The 14,362-nt window shown below is 36.6% G+C and overlaps 1 protein-coding gene across 1 annotated transcript in view; it reads left to right on the top strand.

Moving 5' to 3' along the window:
• The first annotated feature begins 1,356 nt into the window (after positions 1–1,356).
• The window catches only part of Sema3c (semaphorin 3C), a 151,408-nt gene continuing 138,402 nt past the window's right edge, over positions 1,357–14,362 (top strand). The window contains exons 1-2 of the mRNA XM_028778116.1: positions 1,357–1,385; positions 3,313–3,453. Of these exons, the coding sequence (XP_028633949.1) occupies positions 3,351–3,453 (103 nt within the window). The 5' untranslated portion in view covers positions 1,357–1,385; positions 3,313–3,350. The remainder of the gene's footprint in view (positions 1,386–3,312; positions 3,454–14,362) is intronic.

Raw genomic sequence — 14,362 nt, 5'->3', positions numbered from 1 at the left:
TATGGCAAAAATCAGACAGTCCTGACTATTGGACACTTTAAGTTGTGTCTACATAGACACAAAGAAGATGCTCCTGTGCAATCACTAACTCTGGCAACTCTCCTTCTTAGGTCCTACTTAGCAGGGATTGTCTTTTGTAATCTAGAGGTGTTTCCCGCGACAGCTTTGATAAGAATTTAAAGATTCTATTTCATTTTGGAAGGCAACTGTGGAAGTACACAGGAAACAAATTGCACTCAAGGGTCCCTCACACAGTGACACCTACTGGGCTGAAGCACACAGTAATTTTTTTTTTTTTTTTTAAAGCAAGCTCTGCTCAGTTTACAGGGAGTGAAAGTCTTTTCTTTTGATGTTCAATCATTTAATTCACTATGGTCAGAAGAAGTACCCCCCTTCTATGCACACACAGATCAATGTCACTTTCACAGCTTAACGAGTTTTCCTGAAAGCAGAGCTGCAAATTACTCGCCGGTGTGTAGATTTATGAGCCCCAAAGTGTTGGGATGATTAGAAACAGTATTCTTGAAAACAAAACAAGAAAGTGAAAATTCTTACAACTTATGTTTTGTGAGTGTCCCGGAGAGGAAGTTGCTGGATCTGATTCCTCGTGGAAAGGTCAGCATAATTACTGATTTCAGGACATTAGGGAAACGCAGCAGGAAACAATACTCAAAAGATTACACTTCTGGGAAAGGGGAGTACGTTTCTCCCTCTAGCTTAGAAATTTTGCTGCAGAGTAAAGATCTGTGCCCTTTTAAAACGGTAACTCTTTGCCTTAAAAGGATGCAGGGATCTTTTGGCAAAACAACTGCTTTGCACTCGGATATTTACAGCCTAGCCAAGCCTGCATGCTTTCCAACAGGCGCGCATAACAAAACCGTCTGAGCGCGCCCAGATAGGTTCACTGTGAAAGGTGGTGTTACTGAGAAGAGTCTAGCCTGCAGCAGAGCCTTCCCGCCCAGAGGCCAGCCTGTGCTCCGCCCTCCGGCTCGGGGCCACCGGCGGCCAGGCGCTCCCTGGGTGGGGCGGCGGCCCGTGCAGATGCGGCGGGCCACGCGGGGCCGCTGCTGCAGCCGGCTGGGCGGTGCGCCCGGGCAACCTCAGCCGCGCGCCGCGTCGCTGTAATCAGACACCGAGCGCTCGCCCCCGGCGCCCGGCCACTTGCCATTCACTCCGAGGTGCGGGGTTCAGCGACGTGGAGAAGGGCTCCGGGTGCCACCGCTCTGCCGCCCCGGATTCTGCTACAAAGAAACTCAGCACCGCCGGCAGGAATCCCACCCTCGGGACTCTAAGTCTTTAAAGGTCTTGTAGGGAAAGGACCTGAGAGACGAGGAATCCGAGCCCGGAGCAAGTGGCTCATTTCTCCTGGATCTTTTCCCACCGCGGTAAGCCGGACTCAGATTTTCAGTCTTACTCAGTTAGCGAAATTGAACTTTTCTGGGTCTCTGTACAGACTTTTTTTTTCCTTTGGTGTACTCAAGTCTGGGCATTTTCTTAGGAGCCCACGAGGCTCCTGAGGAAAGCGCTCCCGGAGGAAATGAGCCTGGCTGGAGGTTGTGGCACCTGCCAAGAGTTTAAGTTCCTCCAGTGCCTTCTAAGGGGAAAACAATCGGTGGGAGTGAAATAAAATAATTATACTCTCATATTTGCTGATAATAGACGACCTCTAGCAATCACTTTTAAGTGTGTGAGTTAAAGGGACGAAGTTGTAAAGGACGTGGGTGGGGAGATGGCATTCATAGCCCATCACTAGGTGGGACTGAAACCAGGGTGTTCTGTTAGATTCATCAGCGCTATCTGATCTACCATGTCATCTAGGCGGTGTCCTTCATGACTTACGGAGCGTATCTTCTTCAGGGGAGGTATATCGTATAATGTACTGGTAATATCAATATGTAAAAATGTACAAATGTTTCTAACTTGGTTAATAAACAGACTAAGATTGGACATATTAATAGTATCCCTCCCCTCTTGGTTTTAACTACCAAGTCAACAGATCCCAGGGGTAAAATTCTAAGGGAAAGTCACCCATAAAAATCAATTTTCTTCTAAGTTAATTTAGGGATGACAGGGTGAAGAGGTTGTGGAAGCAGGAAGAAACTGTTTCTTTTGAAAATTACCAACACAAACATCTCTAGGGTTTCCTCCATCTGTGTGGTAGAGGCGTAGAGTTTCATGTTGAACTCTTGAAGCATACGCACTACCAATGAGACCAGTTTAGATTTTTCTTTGAGATTGCACGCTCGGTTTAACTGTCCTTTTTCTTCTGTGTCAGAGGAATAGCCTTTTCAATTTTTAACCACATTTCCTTATTGAATAGAATCAATAATGTATTTTCAATTTAAAAAGCCATATAACATAAGCTCTGTAAGGATGAATTTCCAGATTAGACCTGCTTGTCATTTTACCCTATAATTACACTCCATGAGAAGTGGCGGGATTTCTTTCACGGTCCTGAGTTCACTTGGCATGACGTGGCCAGTAGGGCTCATATAGGTTTGTTCTAACAGGACCTGGCCTCTCTTTATACTTAGACATTAGTTAACAGCTTATATTAATTTTATAGCCACAATTTTCAAGCAAGAATATTGTCTCTTTGATTCATTGTTTGAAATTTTGATGGCTCACTCTCTGGTTGATTTATGTAAAATATGCCTCAGTGGATATGAGGCTCCAGTGGATTACTCACCACGAGGTCATTGGTTTAAATTTGGCAGGAGTCCATGGTTACCTCATCTGCATCACTTAACCACTGCCTGGTCATCTACATACATTGGCAGATAACTAATTGAAGTGATTTACTAATCAGGGAAGGAGCACAGGTGGATTTATGTGTGGAAACACTATTTCAGAGGCAATTGATTCAGAAGAGTTAATGAGCATGGAATGAATGAGTACCCATGAATAGAGTCGTGGAATCGACCGTATTTATTAGGGAGAATATTTTCATTCTTCAATACTCTACCAGTATAATTAAATGGGTTCTAGAGATATTGGAATTCTTTGGGGAGAATCAACTAAGTTTTTTCACTGGTGCTTTGTTCTGCTTTGATGTCAGCAAGAACACAGTTTCTTGTTTTATCTTCCCATAAAATGATAGCAGCATCATTTTTATGGGAAGATAAAACAATTGTCTATTGTAAAGACTTCCAGACATAAATAAACCTCAATGCTTCCATTTTAGAAGTAAAGTCATAGCACCTCCTACTGCTTGCTGTCTGCAGACCTTAAGCTGCATTTCTCAAAGCTGTTATCTCTGATTTGCCAAAATGTTAAAGGATATTCCACAAATCTCTTATCTTTCCTTTAAAGGTATTTTCCCCTGGATATTAATTTCCAAATCAGAAGAAATGGCATTCCGGGTGATTTTTGTGTTGGTTGGATTATTTATTTGTTCCATTTGTGTTCAAGGATCTTCTCAGCCTCAAGCAAGAGTATATTTAACATTCGATGGTAAGAACGTTGATAAAACTTATGAAAAATCTTTTGGAGATCTTGTTTTTTTCTTTCTTATCCAGGTGAAATATTGACACATTGATGAGAATACAATCTCTTTATTTAGTTCTCAAAATTTTACCAGGTTACTCTTTAAATGCCATGGATATTTATCATTGGTTAGTGTTTGCATTGGAGGAAGTGTTTATAAAATTGCCTAGAGTGTTTTCTACCTTTTCCCCCCTTAAGTTTCATCTGAGTTAATGTATATTCCAGGGAGATAATAAAGAACACAAAATGTAGCATCTTTTATGTCATCTGGTTGTGCTGGAATGTAGCCTTTCCAAACTTCAGGAATAGAAAGGGCTACATGGGGTTAATAACTCCAGTAAGTTCCAAATATTAGCTTCAAAACTGGAGTTGTTCTAAAGTCTGTTGTTTTTCTTCCTGTTCCAAAAGTATTTCCCATGGTTGGTATGTTTTTTTCTAGTGAGGTGAAAATTGCATAAAAATATTTGGGACAATGCATTGTTTTGTTGTGTAAAACATTTTTTTTCTTAAGCTTAGAAAAGTTATACTTTCAGATACTGATTTATATAAAAAAATGGTGCTTTGAGGGTGTGGTTACAAAGTGTGTACATGGTGTTAGTGTATACTGTTCACATCCATTCTAGATGGGTGGTTGGGTTAGTCATGTAACACTTATTAACTGGACAGATGAAATATGAGCTAGATGAGAAACATCATCTTGTCTTCAGGACCATTTGTGTTTATGTTTCTAAGTTTTACATGAACTCTGTCATTGCATGTGCTTAGTTGCTTTCAATGAGGGTACTCTAAGGCCTTCACATAGGAATTGCAGAAAGCACATTGATTGACACGTATCAGCCTTTTCTCTCCTTCTTTTTAAGTTCTGAAGTGCTCTCCAAAGGTCACCATGAGCACTGGAGAAGCCATATTTAGAGCTTATTGAGTGTGAGCTTTTAATTGCACCCTTAACCTTTGTGCCTGACATTTCCCCTTAAAACCATAGTCATGCTGTTTAGATGTGAAGAACAGGGGCAACAATGACTGCTTTGAAATCCTTCTCTTCTTGAATCATAAAAGCATTTTACAGTTGTTTGTATTTTGTCTCTAAAGTTGAGATTATCAGTGTAGAGTAAGAAAGAGAGAGAAAGAGAGAGAGAGAGAGAGAGAGAGGGAGAGAGAGAGAGAGAGAGAGAGAGAGAGAATATCAAGGAAAAGTATCTTTTTTTTTCTTTTACTGTGGAAGGAGATGAAGACATGGCCTGGTAGACCAGATATCTAAAGCTGGTCCCTTCTATGGCACCAACACACTTCTGTGTAAATGTATTAAACGAGTTATTAGTCACTTAGAATACTTCAACAAATCTGTCTTTAAAGAAACAAGTATAATTTGTATTTTCCAGAAGAAGTTCTGTCTTTTAGATCAAAGTGTCAGTACTCTATAAGAGCATGGTTGCTGGGCCATAGAGAGTGGACATCATTATAGACTTTATATTATTGTATGCTAGTGCTTAAATATTTTAAAATCAAAACAGATCTACAAAAAATATATTGTCCTAATGTGGGTGTTATGTAGACTATGGTATGATAAAATAATCAGCTTATCAATAAATAGTTCCTCACATTTGTTCATCTCAAAATTATTAGGACTCGATAGTTAGAATAGAATATCACATACCATGGATCCATCTCTCTAACTCCAGTACTGATTTAAAAAGATATACTAACAATAATAATCTAAATTAAATTCTTAATTTTTAAGATAATAACTTTAATTACTTCTACAATAAAGTAGTATATAGCAATCAATATGCTATGAAAAATTATATCAGGAAAAGTAAAGTGTACAAGTTTCAATAATTAATTTATGATCATATTCCTAAAACAGTTTACCATTTACCTAATTACCATGGATAAATTTCTTATTATTTAAGATTTCCATTACTTCATAGTAACTCTATTTTAGAATAATGTAAAACAAGTTACTAAGTTTCCTCCAAAAACTTTTTTACTCAGGTATTTGAGATATTGTCTAACACTGTAGCTTATGTGCGTTGGAACCCATTTTGTAGCCCAGTCTAGTCTTGAACTTTAACAATTCTCCTGACATAGCATTATGAACATTGTAATTTTAGCCATGATCTACAACCATCAACTTTTAAAAGTTTATTCTTAACATGAAGTTATAAATTTTATATACAGAGCTGTGGGGTATATATGACTGCATATTTATTTAAACACAGATCTGGGTCTTATTTTATATTTCAAATCTATGGCACTATTTTTGAATCTAAAATCTGGAATTTGAAGGCATTTGAGTAAACTCTTGTTGCATCAGACAGAGGTTAGTTGTTTCACCTGTCTTATGTCTGCAAGCCCTCTTTAATACCTTGTCTGCTTGCTCTTTTGTCTTGTAATCTTCTCCCTCCCTGAACCTGGGTCTCCTGTCTGTCTCTTCTTGTGTAAAACATTATTAAAAACTGTTCAGACTTGTCTTACTTGGACTCCAAGTAAACACCGCTGTCAATGTAAAGGTGTGTGAAAAGAACTACCTTCAGCATCCACATTCCATCCCTTCTTGCAGCGAATTGATGGAGTGATAACATTTGGGGAACTGTGATTTACAGACTGGCTTTCCATGTTGATCTAGTGCAGGTCAAGGAGATGGCTATCAGTCCTACCTGGAATGTATGTCAGATGATATTAATTAGTTACATTCCTGCTGGCTGAATCTTTCATATTATAAAATGGAGACATCTATTAGACACTTTTTAAGTTTTACAATTCTTATTTTATACCAAATATCTTTGAAACAAATAGAAATGTTCTGCCAGTGCTATTTGGACAGATTATTTGTTCTCTTAAATAGATCCACAGATTCAAGTTTCATTGCTTTATTTATGTTGATTCTTTTTTGTCCACATCAAAAACGTTACAATCTGTAAGGATTGTATGGGAAGAGATGGCTACCTGTGTTTAAGGAGGTAGGCTAGAACACTAGGTGAAGCCTTGTGAAAAGTTCTGTCTTCTCCCCACAGGTATTCTAGCATATATTATTTCAGGAAATTAGTGCTCTTTGACTTGATAAAATGAGTGAGCTATCTGTAAATGTTTAAGAAGATGTTTCTGTACTTCAGATAAATGTTAAACACATTGAAGTTATATAAAGTCCAATTGTTGTGGTAAGTAGTTTAAAAATAATTTCTCTTTAAAAATGAAATATATTCTTAAAAATAATAGTTATTTATCATATTCAATTTTTATCTTTCCTTAGTCTGTCAGGTCTGTAGTAATGTACTCTATTTCATTCTTGAGATCAGCACCATGTACACCCATTATATCTTAGTTGATTGCTAAACAAATTTTATCAATCTCTTTAGATATGCAGATTTTTTCATTTTTCCTTGTGTTTTCTGTTAAATGATCATTAATTTATCCGCTAAAATTTACTCTGAACTATTTTTTCCTGCTGTTCAATGTATTTTTCTGTTGGAAAATTCCTTGTATGGTAGCTTACCTAATGGAAATTAGTTCTTTCTTCTAGTACATTTATTCATGCTATAGATTTTTCTCAAATATTTACTACAAACTTTGTTAAAGTACACTTATTCAGTCAGCTATTTTTTTTCTTATTTGCTGAGCTTCCTCTTCATTTTACCTCTATATTGGTGATTCATCAATACCTGGATTTAAAAAAATATTTTTTTGTGGATTTCTGGCTTAACTTCTTGAAAGAACACATATCGCGTGATCACAATTATGTAAAATTTATTTAAACATTTATCAAACAGAACTTAGTCTATACTGAAAATAATGTATATTCTGTATTTATTCCACAAAGTATATGAGGAAAACACAAGTAGATCTAGACGGTTAATAATGCTTTTATATACTTATTATATTGTATCTATTTGCTTTTTTAATTGCTAGCAGAAGCAGGTAGACTGTTAAACTATGAATTTGTGTATTTCTCCTTCATATTGTGTCAGGTTTTATTTTATGTCTTTTGTTTCCATTTTTATACTGACATAGTTTGAAGTACTGTACTCCTCAACTGTTGAATACATTGCATTATGAAACGTCTCTGACTAGTACTGGTAAAAGTGTCACCCACAGTTTTTGATGTATGTGACATTTACCTTTGTATAGAGTAAAAATATTATAATGCATTTATAATTGAGAGATATTCATTACTCATTCTATGATTTAATGATGCGAATATATTAGGACACATATTTAAATATGTATATATATGTATATATATTACATATATATATATTAATTACATATATATATATATATATATATATCTCCCACACAGAATGCCATAGATCCCCGCTAGTCTGTCACTCTATTAGCATGTAAGTAGCACAGAGTTTTCAACTACTTGGCACAGATGCTTCTGCATTCATCCTGTGATGCATATTTAGTGATCAATATTTGAAATGTCTACAAAACCTGATATTCTACCTAATGCACTAAGAAGTCTATATGTTCCAAATACTGAACTTTCATTTGAGTCTTTATTAGTTAGTCCACAAAATTCTTTCTAATTGCTCTATTTCTTTCCATAGTAGACCTTTGACCCTATAATATTTCACAAATAGAAAAGTATTATAAATTCTTTAATCTAAGATCTTGATTGAATTCCATACATGTAATCACCTTTAGAAATGTTTAGACTTTTATATATTCATTGCTTCCAAAATATTTACTCTTTTTGAGATTTTTATTTAAAACATTTATTTATTGTGATGATCTCAGACTCAATGAATGTCCTTAGTTTGCTATTCTGAATGTCATGGCACAGTGTATGAATTGGATTGCTCTGCAGTGGTTAACAGTGACAGGAAGCCTCAGGAAGAAGAGAGTGTGGGACTGCTGCTGCTCCCTGGCATCATGATGATATCAATTATATGTATGAAAGATGAGTAAATATTCATATATATATATATATTTATACACATATATATGGAATTTTCTTATTTATTTATATAGATTTAGGGTTTTTTTTATATCGAATGTCAACAAGTTGAAATTCAGGAATATTTGCCCCTTGGAATGCTTTTAGTGTAGAAAAACTAAAAGAGATCTAGCTACAGCTTTTCACTGTGGTATAGTATTTAGAATAATGAATTTTATGTGATTTTATGGGGACAGGTATTATTGCTATCAAAATAACAAACTTTAACTAGCTATGTTTTACCACTGAGTGACAGCTGAGCTTATTAACGTGGCCCATTATAGGCAATTGGTTACTAAAGATATCACTAGGCCATGTGTCATGGCCCTCCTTTATTCTGAGCACTCTTGAGATATAAGTTTTTAGATCTGTGGGAATTTATAAAATGAGTTCTAGGCCAACCAGGACTACATGACGATACTCTGTCTAGAAAAATTTACAAAAGAAAAATAAAGGATTTCCTAACATGGAGGTTTTGTCTCCTCTAAAAACATGTAAATTATCAAGTGCTACCTAAAACATAATACTAAGTGCTGAGACATCACTTTTGTTGAATATATTCTTATGTCAAGAAAGTAATATCTTAAACAAAATAATCTAAGACTAAGGTGGTCTAAATAAATCATGGAAGTCACGGAGTCTGACAATCATCTCATACAGCAGGCTGAAGTTTATCTTTTTCTTCACATTTTCTTTTGGCTTAAAATTCATAACTATCAAGGTACTCATGAAGAAAATGGATGGGAGAGAAATTGACTATATAAGTCTGCAATTCATTGCTGGCCTGGGCTCGCTAGAATACCAGAGATATCCTACTGGGAGACTGCTTTTTAACCATTAGCTACTGATTATATTATGTGGTTCTCGGAAAGAAAATGACACCGGATTCAAACTCCCTGAGGGTTTCCTGTTTGGTATATTTTTCCTTGCTAACACTGACCAATCTTCCAGCTCAAGCAGAAGTTTTACCACTAGAAATAAATACAACTGGCTTCAATGCATAGAGGTGATTGAAGGCAAGTTCAGAGTTTGGAAACAGAAACCTCAAGGGAAGAAAGGCAGCTTGCCTTGGCCCCGTGATTTACCCTTCACTTTGTCTCCTTTTTGCCCTTTTCCACTGCTGAATATTCTGTAATAAGCTGTTAAAGTCCTCAGGCCATGAATAGTATGCAAATGAGAGAATTTCATTTTGGATTAAAAAAAACAAAACATCTTTTATCTTATACTATCTGCCTCGTTTGACAAGCACCTTAGTTAATTAAGCAACACATAAAAGGACCCTGGAGAATTAGTGAGCCTCATGCAAAGCTCGAAGAATTATTATTGGACAATAAACTGAAAATAATGAATTAGTTTTTCATGAACTCTGCTAACATTGACATTAGCAGGCACAGTTGTTGAAAACAGATTGTCTTGTGGTTACCCCAAGAGATAAAAACAAAGCTGGTTGTTCCTGCTTTCTCCATTCATTTTGAGAATACTCATTGTGGGTGAGATAAATCTGAGACTGTTAGTCCTCATGAAAGCAGGGTACTGTGGGGTCTTTGTAGTTTCCTTCCAGTAGTCTAAATTAAGTGCCATTTAAGGATCTTGCTCACCTGCATTTTTTTTTAATGAATTCAAATTCAACAAGGGACCTAGTATAAATAAAAAGCACTTAACTTTTTCTTTTGTGACAATCTTATTGATAAACACAAATGCGGGTCAGATGTTACTAACACAGAACACTGAGGAGATTACCTCTAGGATTTAATGTAAGACAGCATGTTGAAAACAATGAAAACATTAGACGATGCAAGAAGAGTGAAACCCAGCTCTTCCTTACACCACCATAGGAGTCTGGCAAGCTCACATAGAGCCAAACTTCATTCACAAGCTTGAGTTGAAGAGGAGAAATTTTAGTTCAGGTATTACAAAAAATGACTTGAAAACTAATAGAACAGAAATAATTTCTATGATATGCTATTTATATATATTCTCAGAAATACTTAGAATCAATTTGAAAATGTGTATATTACTCTTTAAAACAATATTTTTATTCTTGGCAATTTTCCTCAGATTTTCTTAAATTTTGTTCTGATACCAAAATATAAAAGTTCTGATATTATGCCAGTATAAAAGTATATAATGTCTCAAACAGAAGCAGAGGGACTGTGTTAGACCAGAGAGGTAGAATTTTCTCTTCTTCTTAGTTGTGAATATTTTTGTCTTCTATGTTTATAAAAAACATTATTGATTTGTATTTATTTCATAGTAACTATCATTAACATGGTCTCTGTTGCAGAGAATGTTCTAAATAGTTTGTGATACTTCATGTAACTCTAAAAACACTGTAGGTTAAGCAGTATTTCTAGTCTCAAAATGCAAATCAGAAAAGTAAGTACCTGGCTTGAGATCCTAGGAATACAAGGGGAATGCATTAAAATAGTAGCTGACATGTCAGTCTGGAGAGCTCTGGAGTACTGGAACCATTTCTACAAAAACTGGTAGAATTAGTTCCAGTACCTACTAAAATCAAAGTTAATAAAGATGGCATTTCCTACAACTCACTCTCTCCCAGCACATCAGAGAATTATCTGCATAGGAAGAACCAAAATATTATGCAGTGAGAGCAAATTGCCCCAGTACTCTACACAGCACAGAGGACAGCTATAGATCACAATAACCTATTATGTGATTCTTAAAGAACTAGAAAGGAGGTATTTGAAATGCTCCAATTCACAGACCTGGTGGGCCAGTGGTATAGTTCAGTGAAAAGTGTGTGCCCAAGTCCTGGAGTTTAATTTGTAGCACCAAGTCAAATGACCCTGCACTCAGAAATTACCAATATATCTAGAACTAATTGCTGCTTGAAGAAATAAAGACATTTCTCATCATTGCAGATTATAAGCATAAGCATGCACTGAGTTATCACCCATACTACGTGTATACTCCATAAATACGTACAACTACTTCTATAGATCCAAATAAAAGAGAATTGAAAATTAAAATGGTAGCCTGAAAAGTAGAGAGCAAAAGTGTTTTGCTGTTGCTTGAAATGGCCAACTACTATGAGGAATCTTAGAATCCTGTCCCAGAACATGGATGTCTGTTTGCTGCAGGTAAGATCTGGTGTTGTGGTTAGGAAAGGAAGCAGAGCTCAGATGAAAATACTCTATGGGAAAACATATCATTCACTCATATCATTTATCCTGCAGAGTGATCAAGGCCCATTTCATAGGATCATGCATCCTATGCTTTCTCTTAAAGAAATAGTGATTCCCATGTCCTTCTTCACAGTCCTGCAGCATTACTTAAATATAGCACCAGAACCCACTCAGTTTTTCCACTTCCTCAACATCTTTTATTTGAGGAGCCCAAAGAACACGATCCTTTGGTTTTCATTCCATTACTATGAACAAAAACGATACATAAAAGCATTGGGAGAGGAGGCTTCATGTCTCTGAGAAGATCCCAACACTACTTTGCTTTCTGCATTTTTGTATTTGGATTAGGATTGCTTCAATTGTCAAAGAGAACACATTACAAAGTGAAGAAAAGAAAGGTGAGACTGTTGCTAACACAGAGGACCAGCTGGCAAGACAGGTCCAGGACAGGCAGAGCCCAGGGCTTAGCTATGTGCTATTTTAGGTCAGGGAGCAATGTGCTGAGCTGTAAAAATGGCAAGTCCTTTCTTCTGATCCAAGGGGCAGGCTTCTCCCCAGCCATCATTTTAAGCCTCTCTTCTTATCCAGTAGGAATTTACAGCCTTGGAGAACTCAAGGTTAACACATTAATTCTGTAGAGTGCATTCTCTTTTTTGAAGAATTCCGTGTTATCTCTTCTGTTACAGAATTTCTCTCCACAGAGGCCCTAAGAGACTGAGTCATTGCTCACCTCCCACAGTTTGATGGTGGCTCTGAGCACAGTAGAGGATAGGAAAGCATGAGCAGAAGATTAATCATAAGCAGAACATGTGTCAAACCAGAGACACTTGACAAATCAAAGCCCCAAACTCAAAGAAATATCAGGCCATGAGTATGAATATTAACAAACTTAACTCATGATAATTTCTCTGAAGTATACACAACTCTTAGCTTCATCAAACCTTAATTTTTTAATTAGCTTTAATTATCTTAAATTTTTAATTAGATCTTGATTTTTACAATCTTTTAAGGCAACTATAGAACAGATTTTTATCTTACTTATCTGATTAATTTATTTACAGTACTAAAAATAAAATCTAGAGTCTCAGTTGGCTGGACAAGCACTCCACAACTGGACTATATAAACATATACCCAGACGAGTAACAGATTGCAAATAATTTTATATTACAAATATATTTCTCCTAAAGAGCCCTCAAAAACTGAGAGAGATCAACCATCATATTCATTACTTTTAAAAGACAATAGGCATTCTTATAAATCATATATCTCTTTAAAAATTATTTGACTTTTGAGATAGTAATATAATTGCATCATTTTCCTATTTCCTTCCTTCCCAATCTCTCCCATATCCCTCTCCTTGCTCTTTTTCATGTTCATTGCCTTTTTTGTTAACTATTGCAACACCCTCAAACACTCATATTCATGTATAGACCTAAATTCCTAAACACAATATGTTCACTATGTGTAATGTCTTTAGGCTGCAACCTCATACATGCTAATTATTTATATTTCTATCCTGTAATTTGTGAAAATTAATTAGAATGCTTCTCTTGTCTTTTTTACGCTGCTGCTCGTGTAATCAGGTTAATTCGATCTTCCTCATGCATTAGAATTCAGGTTTGCCATCTCCAGTTTGTAGATGAGTCTTCCTACAAATTAAATGCGTCTTCCGTAGTGATTTGAAGTGATGCCAGTAAAAATGCTAAATATTATGGACTAGCACTTGAAGTGATTGATAGTAAAAGTATAAAAATTTCTACCTCATTAGTCATTTCAATATTTGTCAGATTTGTGTAATGCAGTGCCTGAGGTCTTTCTGGTAGAGAGTGATCAAAGAAATGAAAGGGATATGATTTTATAGAAGACATTATGTATTATCTAAGAGGAAGTGTAGAATGTTGATCTATCAAAATAACATTTTCACTCAATGTCAAATTAACCATGCTAACAAAGTTTCTGCCAGATTGTTTCATAAACTGTCTTTCTTTTTTTAAAATTTTGTATTGGATATTTTATTTACATTTCAGATGTTATCCCCTTTCCGCATCCCCCCCCAAAAAACCCCCTATCCTATCCCCCCTCCTCCTGCTTTTATGAGGATATGCCCCACCCACCAACCCACTCCCACCTTCCCTCCCTCAAATTCCCCTATATTGGGGCATCCAGCTATCACGGACCAAAGACTTCCTCTCCCACCTATGCCTGACAAGGCTATCCTCCCCTACCTATACAGCTGGAGCCATGGGACCCTCCCTATGTGCTCCCAGGCTGGTGGTTTAGACCCTGGGAGCTCTGGTTGATAAAACATCTTTCTTACAATCAGTCTCTACTGTCTAAAAATGTAAATGGATTTTGGAGAATAGATCTGTGTCTGAACATAAATGATAAGTTTTAACACCCAGGATCAGACTGTTGATCTGGGTTACTAGGTAAAGACACTTGCTGTCAAGACTGACAACCAGTCCCTTGAACCTACAAGGTAGAAAGAGAGAAGCAATTCCCATAAGATATCATTTGACCTTCACATCTAGTGCTCTCCCAGTGACACATGTGCCTCCTCAGTGTGCTCCCTCTGCCTCTGCTTCTCTCTCTGCTTCTCTCTCTGTTTCTGTCTCTGTGTTTCTCTCTCTGTCTGTTTTTCACTCTCTGTCTGTGTCTGTCTGTCTGTCTGTCTGTCTGTCTGTCTGTCTCTCTCTCTCTCTCTCACACACACACACACACACACACACACACACACACACACAGAGAGAGAGAGAGAGAGAGAGAGAGAGAGAGAGAGAGAGAGAGAGA

This window comes from Grammomys surdaster, unplaced genomic scaffold (genome assembly GCF_004785775.1).
Source record: "Grammomys surdaster isolate TR1022 unplaced genomic scaffold, NIH_TR_1.0 325, whole genome shotgun sequence".
NCBI classification, from domain to species: Eukaryota; Metazoa; Chordata; class Mammalia; order Rodentia; family Muridae; genus Grammomys; species Grammomys surdaster.
The sequence above is the reverse complement of the archived record's forward strand: the minus strand, read 5'-3'. Positions and strand labels throughout refer to the sequence as shown.